The 15,521-nt window shown below is 31.8% G+C and overlaps 1 protein-coding gene across 1 annotated transcript; it reads right to left on the minus strand.

Moving 5' to 3' along the window:
* Nucleotides 1-2,167: 2,167 nt before the first annotated feature.
* Nucleotides 2,168-15,222, minus strand: LOC132741072 (3-keto-steroid reductase/17-beta-hydroxysteroid dehydrogenase 7-like). Its single transcript, XM_060729157.1, has 8 exons — nucleotides 15,195-15,222; nucleotides 14,055-14,197; nucleotides 13,398-13,513; nucleotides 6,878-6,953; nucleotides 5,676-5,780; nucleotides 4,807-4,863; nucleotides 3,087-3,185; nucleotides 2,168-2,428 (listed from the first exon to the last, which is right to left on the minus strand). The coding sequence occupies exons 1-8, from the start codon at nucleotides 15,220-15,222 to the stop codon at nucleotides 2,228-2,230; spliced, it is 825 nt and encodes a 274-aa protein (XP_060585140.1). The 3' UTR covers nucleotides 2,168-2,227.
* Between the last annotated feature and the right edge of the window lie 299 nt (nucleotides 15,223-15,521).

A 15,521-nucleotide genomic window follows, 5' to 3' on the forward strand; every position in this document is an offset into this window, starting at 1 on the left:
GCTCAACTTTGGTAACATTAAGTTGATTGCAAATATCATTCATGCACATATAAACATGATGAAAATATGTTGGTTTTATATCTAAACAATATTGTCACGATTTAAGAAAATAAAAAACCTATGTTATAGTTTGTCTCTTTGGTAACAGTTTTTGTACAGTGACTGCGTCAAAAGTCAAGTAGTTCTGAAAAACAATATCAGGCCGTGCATTTACAAAATAAAGGTCAGGATCAGGATCAAATACACCTGGTTCTATTTTTATTGTTTAATGAAACTAACATTTATCATATTAGGCCTTAATAATATGTTACATATACAAAATGTATAAACAAGCCTGGTTTGCAAAATAAACAAAAACAACCTTTTGCATAAATCGATGAATTACAATACATAATAGAAGAAAAGAAGTATCAAATTAAGGATTTCAGGACCAAGCTCAATATTTAGATCAACTGTTAAACATGTATATCTTGTAAAGTAACTGCTTCCCTAAATTTCATGAACACTCTTTTTCATGTCCACTTCTATGAAGTTAATATTAAAAATAAAATCTATGAGATCAATGGAGAATTTTTCTGTTTTGATCTTCTTGACCCTGATCCTTGAATCATTGTGAACATGGGGTCAGATGATTAAAATCTGTTGGTTTTATGTCTCAACTGTATGGACTTTGTTAAACTTGCCTGGTTATATAAACTGATCTAAACATTAGTTAACAATTAAAGGTAATACACTAAAAGCCACAAAATAACTAGAAATGTGTCCATAGGACACGGGTGCCCCCAGCGCGCCACTGTTCTGTCAATCTTATGACTCTAGGTCAAATATTTTTTGAAAACTAAAAATCTTTTACTAAGTAAAGGACAAGAACTTTACAAATACTGAATGAATCCACAAGCAAACCCAAGGGTGCATAAGTACACATGCTGACAAACATTCTTGTAAACTTTCTGGCCTACAAGTGCAATACTTTTTAAGCTATGCATGAACAAGTTGAAAATTGCAAATTTATACTACTGTAAGTCAATGGCAATAACTCTAACAATACTGAAAAACTCCACATGCAAAGTCCCAGGTGCATAGCTTCACAGTGATGTGAATCATTATTCCTGTATTTTAGTGATGTTGATTATTATTCCTGTAAAGTTGGTTGATTCTAACTCAAGCACTCAAGGAACAAATTACATAATGAAACAGATTTTACTAAGTCAAAGGAAATAACTCTACAAATACTGGATAAATCCTCAGGCGAAACCCCAGGTGCAAAACTTAATATGCTGAGCAACTTTCCCGTAAGGTTTAATGACTCTATGTCAAATCCTTTTTGAGTTACATGCGACAAATGTAAAAATTGCAAAATTTTACTAAGTCAAGGGCAATAACTCTAAAAATATCCAGACGAAAATACCCAGGTGCACAACTACACATGCTGATCAACATTCCTGTAAAGTTTCATGACTCTAGGTCAAATCCTTTTTGAGTTACATGCGACACAAGTTGAAAATTGCAAAATTTTACTAAGTCAAGGGCAATAACTGTAAAAATACTAAAATTATCCAGACGAAAATACCCAGGTGCACAACTACACATGCTGATCAACATTCCTGTAAAGTTTCATGACTCTAGGTCAAATACTTTTTGAGTTACGTGCGACACAAAAGTGAACGGACAGACGGAAGGACGGACGGATGGACAAGGGTAAATCTAAATGCCGCCACTAAAGTGGGGGCCCCAAAAAAAATAATTTCCCTTTACATATAACCCAAAATTTAAAAGCCTGATAAAAACCAAAATTAAAAAAATATGAAGGGACATAGTCATTGGTTTTTTACCCGAATACAATTTTATATTTTTTCAGATGAAAGAAAATTTTTTCTAAAAAAATTATTTTAGAAAAATAAAAATTTAAAAAATTTTTTAGAAAAATTTGGAAAAATAACATTTAAGTTACTTTTAACAGAAAACATTAATAAAGGGAAAATAATCAAACACAAAAAAATTTCTGATAAAAAAAAAAAATGGTTTTTCTTCTAATAAAGGGGTTAAAAATTAAAAAACATGCCTTTCTTTTGGGACATGAGGGGCTGCTGTAAAATTTTAAAAAAAACCCCGATTTTTTTAAAAAAAAAAATTTACCAGTATTTTAGCATTTCCCCGGGCACTGTACTACCTAATACTTTGTATCTACAGCTATTCTACTCGTATAACACAAAAATGTCATCCTTCATCAATGAATTCCATTCTGGTACCCATTGTGTGCTTCGTTGTCAAGTTCATCCTCTGACCGAGCCTTGAACCCATTTCTCATCTCAGTCACATGACCTTGTGTTGTTATAGTCTTACTATTTCTATACATTAACTTGAATCCTTGATACAAGGTCTCCAGCTGGTTGTATAAATCATCAGCATCTTTTTCATCTATATTCAACTAAAATATTGGTAATTAATTTAAATTTTCCAAAAAAAAAGAAAAGGAAAACAGGTTCTGAGTAACAAGTTTATTTGAGGAAAAACATATGATGTGCTGTGCGTTCGAATCCCGACAGGGACTTTGGATTTTTTCATGTGAGGAAGCTATCCAGCTAGCTTACGGAACAATGGTTTTTCTACTCAGGTGCCCGGTCGTGCCTGGAATAATGCACGGAAGGGCACCTGAGGTCTTCCTCCACTAGTAAAGCTGGAATGTCGCCATATGACCTATACTGTGTCGGTGTGACATAAAACCAAATCAAACAAACAAACATGTGAGAAAATGTTTAGAGATAAAAAAATAAGCACTATCATGGGGAAAGCTTGCAAATTCATACATGTAGAATTCTAAATATATATAAAAAAAATACCCCAAAATGACATGATGTTTGTCTGTTTTAACAATGGTAACTTCTTGAGAGTATCATGAAATATGATACAAAATTAACTGACAAAAAATTGCACCAGTGAATTAACAGTACATGTAAGCAGCCTGGTAGCTCAGTCAGTCAAGCTGTCAAATGATATTCAGAGGGTCAAAGGTTTGAGTTCAAGATTGTATTGTACATTTTTCTTGCATCAATAAGAATAAGTACTGGTAGAGTTTAAATGTATACCTTTTCTTCACCAACATATGGTCTACCAAGCACTGAACATAGACTGCAGTATTTTATACGTGGATTTAAGCTTTCACATTTTTGCTTGGTTACATATATCTGGAAATAAATAAATTAAATCATTATTTTCAGGTATTATTAAAACAAAAACATTTTTCAGAATATTTAAACGAATCAAAAAGGCATAAATGTTTTATTTGATAGATGGCATATTTTGTTGCTATCAATATATCACCATAGTATTTAGAGTGAACGGGTCAATTAGCTTAACCCATTACCAGATATATACGCCTTTCTACGCCTTTTTCACCCCCCCCTTTTTGCTTTCTCAAATGGTGAAAAAATGCCTTATTTAGGGCCCCCAGACACTTGTTTTGTTTGAGAAATGTTGTTTAAAAAATTTACCACTTTTTCGGCGTGGCCCCCCATCCAAAAGAGGGGGTTGCCAGAAGGGGGATGTGCCCCCTTCTGTTTGGGGGGTTTGAATGGGGGCGGAGTCCCCCTCATCGCCAAGAAAATTTTGGACCTGTGGGAGGCTAAAAATAGCCCCAGGTCGATCATAAGGTAACGTGTAACCAATGCTGAAAAGCCTTTGACTCTATCTCAATCCATTGAGAAGTGGCAGCACTTTGAAATCAATTTTGATGGAAAAAATCAACACAAAATAGTGATTTTTGGCAATTTTGAGATGTCCCCTCGTTTCCATGGTAACAGGAAATTTCAGACTGAGCATGTTGTTACAAAGGCAATGGTCCAGTCAACATTTGTGCCAAGTTTGATTAGTATTGAAGCAGTTTTTACAGTTTTATAGCAACTTGAACTTGTAACGGGAGACTTTTCAATGAAAACAGCCATTTTTCACAAAATGCTCATGGGGTAATGGGTTAAATCAAGGGGAAAACATTTCTGTATTACGGTATAGCACAAAATGAAGTCTTCATCCAAAAACTGTTTCAGACAAAAGTGTGGTATAAAAATTTTGTTTGGAATAAAAGAATTTTGTTACATAAAAACCAGCATGTTATAAAGGACAATAACCTTCTTAAATGACATGAAACTACCCAACATGATCCACAATATAATTAATAACAAGATTCACAATATAATTATCATTAACTCATCTACAATATAATTATGTTCAATTAACCCCCATAAAACTCTTCAAAAATAATTGTTGATGTTTATGCCAACAATATAAAGCCATGTCTGTTAGTGCACTTAAAAACCCCTTTGATGCCTGAGACATTTCTAAGAAATACAAGAATCTACTAATCTACAAAAGATAAATGCTTATTTTTTCACTTGTAGTAGAACAAAGAATGTAGTACGTTAAAGATACTAGCATTTTCTTGAAGAAAATAAACAAATGTAAGATAATTTATACATTTATATCTATACATACATTTGAACTTTTTTGGATGATCAAGTGGGAGATTTTTCTTCAAAAAGAGGGAGATTTTAGAATTTGCAATAAACAAAGAAGGAAGTTCTGACATCAAAAATAGGGAGATTTCTTTAATTTGCGAAAATACCCCTTATTTTAAGAAAAATCTTTGGAAGTTTGGATGCAGAAAGTGGGAGGCTGCCGCTTAAAGTGGGAGAGTTTACATGTAAAGAAAAACATTACTTTGTAATCCCAAATATGAGTCTTAGATTTATCATTCATAGATGTATGCAGTGAAAGGTTAAATACATGTAAACGCAAGGAGATCATATTTACCAGAGCTTCTGCTGCATTGTAAGCACTACATGTTAAGGATCCTACAAATAGCCGCATCTGAAAATAAATGTACATTTTATAATGATTTCATCCTAAAACTCACACACTCATAGCCTCTATTTTTCAATTGAATTAGGAATAAATCTACCCTGAACAGAGGCAATGAACTGAATACCAGTTTGTAGTATCTGTGCTTTAAAACTTCTTTGGCAACTTAAACTCTTGTAAAATTCCTAGAATTGTTCTTTTTATACTCAATCTTTATATTTGCCAAGGAAAGAACTTCAGGATTTAGATTATTGAAACAACATAATTTCACAGAACATGCAGTATATATATTTTGCAATAATATTCCCTTACATATAGCTCTATACACTTAAAATAAAAGATCAAGCCAGTAAGAGTTAAAGTTGTTGTTATTTTGTTTGTCTGGTTTTTATGTTGATTATAACATATATTTGGTTACATCTCGGTGGTTATTTTTCCAAACACAATTTTTCTGGATAATTTACCAGTAACTGCCAATATTTCTCTACAAATGGCCAACTACATATCCCCAGTGAGAGACAAATGACAATTAGACAAGTCAATAAGTCAATTATCATGAACAAATTTTCTTCTTGTCCAAGGATCGGACCAGAAACACCTAGATTACAAATCCCATGCCCTCCATACTGAGCAAAATGTAAGTTTCGCATTAGCCATCTACCTATAGTTTCAACTAACTGACTTTTTTAAATTTTCAACTCATTCAATTAATGTTTTAAGAAAAAGAAATTGCATCAGAAAAGCCAAGTAAACACAAGGTTACTCCCATATTTCCTTTACAAACTTGATAAGGCTATTAATGTAATTATAAATGTACGTACAAAGAAGATGAACGGCATCACAAGGAACCACACCCATGCAGGAAGTATACCTAACGTCAAATTAGACATAACCAGGCCGGGACAGGTGGTCACTGAATATATGCCCTGTAAATTAAACAATGAATAATCATTAGTGAATCTTATATATACTTTGACTTGAGTGAACTCTCACAGACTAAATATTAAACAAACATTATGCTCATTTTTTCATTGTCAAGTTGAGCTAAATTTACTACACATGTATATATTTCAAAATATTGACTGTTAAATTAGTGATTGACTAACAGTTGATATTGCAAAATGTTTATGACAAATTATAGATTTGCCTAAAATATAAGACTGTCCCACTTTTTTAATAAACTGAACATTAGAGTTATTTTTTTTCAAATGTGTTTATATAATACTGCAATTTTGTAACATCACTTTTCATTGGATAATCATGATGTTCATATTACCTATATTAACTTCTGCTGACAATTTATGTCGTAATTTCTTCTTTTTTATTACATGCTTTTCGGTGGTTTATAGAAATATATCAGTGAAATAAAACTGGTAATTTCACTGTTTGAAACAGTGAAATTACCACTTTGATAATTTCACTGTTTTGAATTTAAGCCCCTTACGTTGTTTCAGTGAAACACCAGCGTGCACAGTACTGGGTACCAACTTAATGACGTGACGTCGTAAATGACGTCACGTTGTATTATTACTTGGCGCGCTTTTCATTCAGTATTAGGTTAAATGTCTTTTTAAAACGTTCCTTTGCATATAACAAAAAGAAAATTTGTTTAGTTTAGTGTAAGATCGAAATATATTTCAACTTGTGAACACCAAAAGTTCATATTTCACTCGTGGCTGCGCCACTCGGGAAATATACCTTTTGGTGCTCACTCGGTGAAATATATTCCGATCTTACACTGAACTAAACAAATATCCTCTATTTCATACAAAAATTTGCTGTTTATAAATTGTTATATTAAGATTTTTTATATTTGCCGTATATAAACAGTATTTTTACAATACAACCTTCACCTACTAGCTTGAGTAATATAAAAAAATTATGCAAATAACCACTTCAGTAGGGTCAAAAAATTTTTTAAAGTAACTAATATTATATAATTATAGTGTATAATGATCACTTGAGAAATTAAGTTTTGTTTGATAAGGAAACCCTGTTAGACAATAATTCATGTATAGAATACCTTTTTATTGAGTCGATCATTGAATGCCACACTGACAACATCTGTTGCATACTTTGATGAACTGTATGGTTCTCTTCTGAAATGATTATCTCAAAATTTTATAATTTATTATTAATCTCAAAATGTTATAAATTATTATTAATCTCAAAATGTTATAAATTATCATTAATCTCAAAATGTTATAAATTATCATTAATCTCAAAATGTTATAAACTATTTTTTATCTTAAAATGTTTCAAATTATTATCATACAATTAAAATACAGTATCATGTAGCAACAGCTTTAATCAAAGGAGTCCCAAATCCACCACTGATTCATGCTAAGTTTAACATAAACTGTTAATTTGCCCTTCTATACAGTAAAAATGTACTAATATAATGATTTTAATGAGCCTTATCACATTTACAATTCAATGACAGTAAAAGTATGCAAATATAGCCTTTTTTCTGCCAGCACCAGATTGGAAAGTATGATGTTGAAAATAATAATAAATCTTCAATCTCTGGCAACTTTTCAAAATAAATCAAGGATAATCATGAAACAATGGCTTCTGATGAATAATAAGGGAAAATTTGACAGCAGTTTTTACTACATTCTTGGTGTAGATAACAAAACAAGAGCCTACAAGGGTAATGTAGGAATTCACAAAAATGAAGATTTCATTCAAAATCCACATCAAATACAAAGTTATCGATCTAAAAATCTGAATCAATTGTAAACCTGAAGTCATTTATAAGTGAAGTTTCAAGTAAATGCCTTGGGTAGTTGTAAAGTAAATCTTATAATGTATTTCTTCAGTGCTTGTGGATATTCATCTTGCAAGCAAAACTTTCATCTGTTATCTTTTAAGTTTTAAAAGGGCTTAATTTTGTAAGAATCATTAAAAGGGCTTAATTTTGTAAGAATCAAAGTTGAGTTGACAGTGACTTACAATTGCAACCTTAAAGTTTCAAGTGATTGCTCCGCGCCCACAGGCGCGGAGCTATTTGTGTTTACTTTTTTTTTTTTTTTTTTTGTCCATGGGCCCGGATTTGAGCAATAAATCCTTTCGATTAACAGCTTAAAGTAAATCCGCATTCAAGAACTCCTTTCGATTTCTATATTGGTTTCTCCTTCGGTGATTTGCAGCATGTCATACTAATGAATGAGAACCGGAAAGCAGTTCTGCTGTTACATAAATTCGAAAGCTATAAATAGCTATAAATGACACTTAGGTTATAAATTTGTTATTTCCCTTTTTTTAGTAGTACATGGAATTAAAATTTGTTACATTTTGAAATACATTTACACACAGCATATCAAGTATACTATTAGTGATTGAATTTGTCAATATAAAGAAGATTTCAGGCAAAAGATTTTAATAATTTTGCTTTTGATAATTATTTTTAATTTATATTTATGAAATTAAATGTTTAATAGTAACATGTTGATATATTGGTTGTTTTGAAATAATTAAACTTTAGTATATAATGTTACATTTCATTTGCTTAGCCAGCCCGCATAGCTCAATCGGTTAGAGCGCGAGACTTGTAATCTCGACATTGTGGGTTCGATTCCCGGGCTGGCCAACTAAAATTACTAATCAGTCTTTCGGATGAGACTTTAAATCGAGGTCCCGTGTATGGGTGCTTAAACACTTGGCACGCTAAAGAACCAGGAGAAGCTTCTGGAATTGGGGCATCTTTCTGTATCTGTAATTGCACTATCCTCCGAAAAATAAAATGACTAATACTCTTCTGGAGGGCTCGCCCATATGGGCAACCGGTGGCGAGTATAAATAAACGCAAATACACACACAGCATCGTTGGTACAGCATACCACTCCATGATAATGGTGTGACTGGTGACATGTTCGGGGATCCGTTCTCGAGAGCGAAAGCTGCATATTGTAGCCATACGAGCGGATGGACCCTCATTAAGGTGATTCCGCTTTGTCAGCCAAGTATGTTTTCACAAAGTCTGTGCAAAGTGAAAGTAGGCCAAAATTCATATAACAACAAACCTCACATTGTTATATGATGAGCCATTTTCAAGTACACTTCCAATTCTATGTTTTAAAGACTATTTTAAACAAGAATAAAAATGATAACAATAAGAAATTTACCTTGAATGGGCTACATTTCTGAAGACCAAAAACATTCTGTTGCAAATCTTTATGCACATTTCAAAATTCAGTTTAAAGTCTCTTTTAGTGCAAACAAATGCTATTTTTTGCAGAAAATACAAAAAACTTTAAAAAACATAAATCTTAGGAAAGTAGTTTATCTGACCTTGAAAAAACATGGCCTTCATGACATGTGTAAAAAAGTAGTACCATGAAAATAAACATCATTTACCTTTTTCTTGTGTACATGACAAACAGACACACTTCACTGTTACACATAAAAAGGTTAGATTTTAAAGTTTGATTGTGTTTTCATTTTAATTGTAGTTCATAAAGCTATAAATGATGATTGTTTTCTTGCACTACTTTTTTACAAAAAATAATGGAGGCCATATGTGCTTAGAAGGACATGAGATTAGGATTTATTTGGAGTTAAGTTTTGAAAGATTTTTGTATTTGCTGCTAAAAAAAAGAAGCTTTTGTTGGCACTAAAACAGAATTTTAAAAGGATTTTGCCATTCATGAAATGTGCATAAAACTTTGCAACAGAATGTTTTTGGTCTTCAGAAATGTAGCACATTCAAGGTAAATATTCTTATTGTTATCATTTTTATTTTTGTTTATAATTGTCCTTAAAATATAAACCTGGAAGTGTATTTTCAAATGGTTCATCATTTTACAATAAGAGCTTTGTTGTTATATGAATTTTGGCCTACTTTCACTTTGGACAGACTTTAGTTAAAACAAACATGGCTGACAAAGCGGAATCACCTTAAGCATAGGCTATAGATAGATATCATGACAACAACAGAAACTTTGATCTGCAGTTTGAACATGAAGTGTAATGTTTTTTATGAATGGTTTTAAAGCAATTCAACAAAAAAAATATATATTGATCTCCCTAAAAATTAATTAACAATAGTTTTTTTTTATATATTACTAATGGCAAATGCAATCCGGTCAACTCGTCCCCTGGTCAACTCGACCTCTGGTCATCTCGTCACCTTTTTGGTCAACTCGTCCCCTACTTTTGGTCAACTCGTCCTCAAAGAGTCAACTCGTCCTTAATATGGTCAACTCGTCCCCTACTTTCGATCTATTTGTCACTATTATGTTGTAAATCATTGTTTTTTAAATAGTTCTTTTATGTAAAATATGTAAAATTAATAATGAATTTGATTGATATCGAAATATTAATAAAATGACATCTCTTTTACGTTAAATTTTCATGATCTTTATCTAAGCGCACGTGCAAAGCTTTGATGTAAAACTACAAAGACAGGTAAGTTTGCAAACATTCATTTAATGTTTAATTTTTTCATTATTTTTTTTTAAATAAAAAAATCCGTACATTGATATTTGCAGTGGATATTTACTGATTGAAAACATGATTGAAAACATAAAGTAATTACCAAATATTCAATTGCCATCTATTAATTAGTAAAGATTAACAATAAATTTCCATAAATAAATCTTTAAATTGATCTCAAGGAGGAGCTGTATAAAACCGAGTTCCAGAATTTCTTGTATAATACAAGTCAACATATTGAATGTATTAATTGTATTTAATTCAACATTTTCATATATTTGACCATACACCATCAAAAGCAAATTCGACATTTGGAAAATAAAATTTTATAACAACCTTTGGCACGATTTTCACGCAATTTGTATAATTTCAAATTAAAGACACGCGTTCTTTAAATATATAAATACGTATCCAGCCACCTAGGCAAATGTGTCGTTAATCCTATTATCAAATTACTATGTGTTTACTTTAATAACCAAAGGCACGTGTCATGATATATTTAATTGACAACAATTCATACCATGCATACAACAGTACAGTATCCACTTATCGACAATCAACACGATAATTTAGGTCATTGTATCAAGTCTATTATTTTCAGGATGGCATAGAACTTAGAAGACTGAATGGGAGGGCTGGGGGAACACCTCCATTCTACCTTTTGATAAAACTTCTGTACGATGAGTGAAGAACTCTGAATTGATTAGTGAAGGAAGACTTCGCCGCTACCAGCGGAAAAAATACACCTTTCTCCAGGGACAGACTCACCAGCTGTGGAACAGGTACAGGAATGGGGAGTTGTCATCAACGGGACTTCTAAGAGAATTCGGGAACCTTTATAAGCCCCAAGTGTCGTAAGATGTCAGAAAAAAAAGACAACGAAATATGTGCATGAAAAAAACAATGAAAGTGTGAAAGTGAATATATATAACATAATATTGACAAAAAAACATACTATATGATATTTTATCATTGCATATAAAACATGTTTTTATATATTAAATGTTATTGCTTTTTATCGTCTTCGAGTTGTTTTTTTTCTGTATGTAATTTAATCAGAATTATGCATATATATCCCTATTATTAGATAAAACTCCAAATATTCGCATACAAAAAGCGTCAAAATATGTCCAGTTCAGTAATTTTATAATATATTACTTTTAACAGTCTATAATCATTTATGAAATATATGGAAAAAGAATAGTAATAAAATGTAGGGGACGAGTTGGGGACGAGTTGACCAGGGGACGAGTTGACTAGGGGACGAGTTGACCAAAAAGGTGACGAGTTGACCAGAGGACGAGTTGACCAGGGGACGAGTTGACTCTGAATCTGGCAAATAGCTTTCATATCTTTGTCTCGCACGAATATGATATTAGTGAATTTCCTCATACCTACTCAAAATTCAGGTAACAGTCTTCTATTATATTGATAAATACTGTATCACCATGTAACACGTGTATAACAAACAAAAAAATCCTGAATTTGGTCTTTTGGAAATTCATCCCATTTTTTTCATTCCAGAGTGTGTTCTACTTTCAGTATTGAAAGAAACCATTTTTTTTTTAATTTGACATGAAAAATATGCATGCAATATTACTATATTATAATATTAGTCCCTTTTGTTACTATTTGTGTATTTGTTACAATTATAACAGACTTTGATATTTCTATCATCTATCTTCTGTTACTGAAACAGTCCACAGTACAGTCATGTCACATAACATTTACAAGTCTTGTAAGTCTTGTTTGTATTCAATGGAATTACTTTCCTTACCAGGTAGGCATCAGTGAAAGCATTTTTTATATTAAATATTTTTCCCCTCTTTTTAATTATGGACAGTGCATAAGATAAGTATAATTATGCAAAAAATGGTTTACAAAACATTCGGAAAAAATCTACAATAGTACTTAATCTGAATATAACATGACCTGTGCGTAGGAATAATTTGGTAAGGTATCTGTAGTGAGCACATTTTTTTGCGCGGATCTTATCAATTGCTGCATTGCAGCAACATTTGTACTTGTTACCTATAGAAGTTTAGTGGATTTACTCACATTATGAATTTATAAAAAGTTAATAAAGGTCAACATGTACACTACAATTCAGTCAAAATCTATGCTATAGTTGTTAATCTTGGACTTTGAGCAACAGTGGTTAATGATATATAAACAGTAGTTAATAAGATGGTGGTTAAGAACCGTGGTTAATGTGATATGAAACAGTGATGACGAGATATGAAACAGTGGATGTTGAGATATGAAACAGTGGATGTTGAGATATGAAACAGTGGTTAATTAGATATGAAACAGTGGTTAATTAGATATTTAACAGTGATGAAGAGATATTAAACAGTGGATGTTGAGATATGAAACAGTGCTTGATGACATTTTTTTGGGTTTGGGTTTTATATTGGAACATTATACAGTATAGGTCATAATACTATGAAGACTTTCCAGACAGACACCTGAGTAGAACCAAAGACATTACATAACTACCTGGATAGGTTCCTCACATGACAGAATTTGAAACTTGAACCAAATGATAACTTGATAAAAAGATGTGACAGTAGAAAGGCCTTGTCTCTAAATGTTAAGGACATTTTGACTTCATGCATATCTCAAAGGAATAATCAATGTATACTGAACTATTTGTCACCCATCTCATTATTTACATATATTTTTATCACTCTCAGTATTTAACAAATCTCTTATGTAACAGGGTGGGAGTTAAACAACAACTACAAAGTCATTTCTAAGTTTATTTCCCTAGCTACGACAACAACCCAGGTCATTTATTTTTATGATCTATTCTAATCCATTTCTCTATCGCTTCTCTCCGAAAGGAGAATTGTACATCGATAATATCAACGCAGAAATCAATAAGCCAATCACTAGTAAGGAGGCGTTCCTATAGCCAAGAAATTTATCAATATATCTTCTAGAGTATAATCAGTAGAATCTAAATAAACCAATAACAACAATAACAACAATATCAATTGTAACTTTAAAGGCATATTGTTACACTTACTTTATTACAACAACAAATATTCCAAAACTAAAACATAACATTAAGAAAAGATATAAAGTTCATACTATAACTATACCCATTTCTATGTTGTACATCTGTGTAGCTAAAGTCATCAGAATTAGCATTCTGTGATGATGTCCATATAATTTGTGTTTCCTGAGCTTTGCCTAAACAATCCTCCAGTTCTCTTACCTACAAACATTTTAAAATTGACACATTTATCTTTATATTTGTATAATAAATTTAACCTGCTGTGCATTGTTATATCAAATAATTTCGATATAAAAGTGTTATAATTGAACAGTCAGCAGTATCTGTCTTGACTAAATGGATAAGCAAGCTGGCCAAGCTAGCATTAAAATGTGGTAGCAAAGACAGGTTGTCACCTCAGTGCAGTAACAGGTTAACTCCTCATATAATTTAATAGGAGTGAACTAATTATTGCACTGAGGTGTCAACTTGTGTTTATAAAAGAAAACTTATAACATTGGAAGTTTTAAGTATTTTACATGTTTTTCAGGACATGCTATGAGTTTTAAGTCACACCAACTAGGGGTTTAATTGATTTGGCAAAGAAAGACCTTTGGTGCTTACATAATTTTAAGCCTGAGTTACAATTAAACCATCCACCTTCCATAAATTAGGTTTTTAGTATTAAAGTTGATATTAGTTAAATCTGTTCATCATAAATATAAGGAAATATTCTGAAAATGAGACATTAATTAAAACTTACCATAACAAAATGTCCGAAGAGATTTGTAGCAAATATTTCTTGAAGACCTTCTGGTGTTGTCTCGTTGATGTGGTTCAGCACTCCCCAGCCAGTACTCAATATTCGTACACCTTCACTAAATACAACATTAACAAAAATCACAACTAATTACAATAAGAATAAGTAAGAAGAAATATCTTTAAAAAGATACTCGGACGAGGTAAAACTGCCTTTACTTGCCTTTCAGTATGCACATGTTCTTCTGGTATCATGGACATTATAGGTAGTCTTGTCATTTTAGAATCTCATTTATAACTTTGTAAATTCTAAAGTTGAATAAGATATTCACTTTAGAATTAATGGAAAATTCTAAAGAAGTGTAAAATATTTATTGGGAGGAAGCTCACAGATTTCAAATGTTGGAGCAATTTAACTTGAAAGTTTGTTTCCGATACTCCTTTAGATTTTTTTATAATTTGGACCTGTATACATTTCAGAAAGATCTTTTAGACAATTATACTAATTTTAGAATAGACAATGAGATTCCCGAATTTCAGTTGTAATTTAAAAATGACCAATAAAAATCCTTCTGATATTCAGTTCTTCCCTGTAAATTTTACAACCATATTTTTAAATATGTAATCAGCCATGTGATACAACAACTGAACATTATCACCTGAAGAGGTTTTTGGGGAGGCTATGCCGACCCAATGTTAATAACTGTTCGTCAAATCTTACTGCCGCGGTAATCAGGTCACTGCCGCGGTAATCAGGTCAAAAAATAGTACCTTGATCTTTTCTAAGCTGACTCATCACTCATCACAGACATTTACAATATGAAAATATTTTCATTCTTTAATTTCATATCTGCAATTTGTAAAGATAATAATTCTCTGAAAAATTCTTGATTTTTGTTTAAATCACTACTCCGTGACGTCATACTGCCGCGGGTAAATCAGGTTTACGTACGTCTGTAATTAAATAGTTTTGGTATGAAAACCCTTCAAAATAATAAACTTTATCAATATTTTTTTAACAAAAAGCATAAATTGAAAATTTGTAAGTAAATGCTTTAATTTAGTGGCAAATATTCTTTATTATTCTTTGATAACAATTTTCCAATTACTACGCAGCGACCAACTTTTATGACGGGTCATTAACTAGAACGTTCCAACACTGTATTCTCCATTGTGTACACCGGTCTTACTGACGATATTTGAGACCGGATGTATATACAATGCCGTATTCTCAAATATCATGCATGTTCTTTTTGTTGTTATAAACCATTAAAAGTCCTTAATATTTTTTTAAAGACAAATAAATTGTAAACTGTCGCTTACATCAGAGACATGGATCATGCTTGCGTGATAACTAAGGAAAACTAACTTATTAGTACACCCCAGGAGGCTGTACGCGGAAAACGGTCATAAACCGCTATATCATAGCTGTTAGTAAATATTTTGCATACATTTAACTAAAAATTCACTG

This window comes from Ruditapes philippinarum, unplaced genomic scaffold (assembly GCF_026571515.1).
Source record: "Ruditapes philippinarum isolate M1 unplaced genomic scaffold, ASM2657151v2 ctg2788_1_1_1_1, whole genome shotgun sequence".
Lineage (NCBI taxonomy): Eukaryota > Metazoa > Mollusca > Bivalvia > Venerida > Veneridae > Ruditapes > Ruditapes philippinarum.

Coding starts and splice junctions, on each gene's coding strand:
- LOC132741072 (XM_060729157.1), bottom strand. CDS start 15,222: ATGGAGAATACAGTGTTGGAACGTTCTA. Junction 14,198..15,194: donor TACAGTGTTGGAACGTTCTA/GTTAATGACCCG, acceptor TATTGTAATTAG/TTGTGATTTTTGTTAATGTT. Junction 13,514..14,054: donor TCTTCGGACATTTTGTTATG/GTAAGTTTTAAT, acceptor AAATGTTTGTAG/GTAAGAGAACTGGAGGATTG.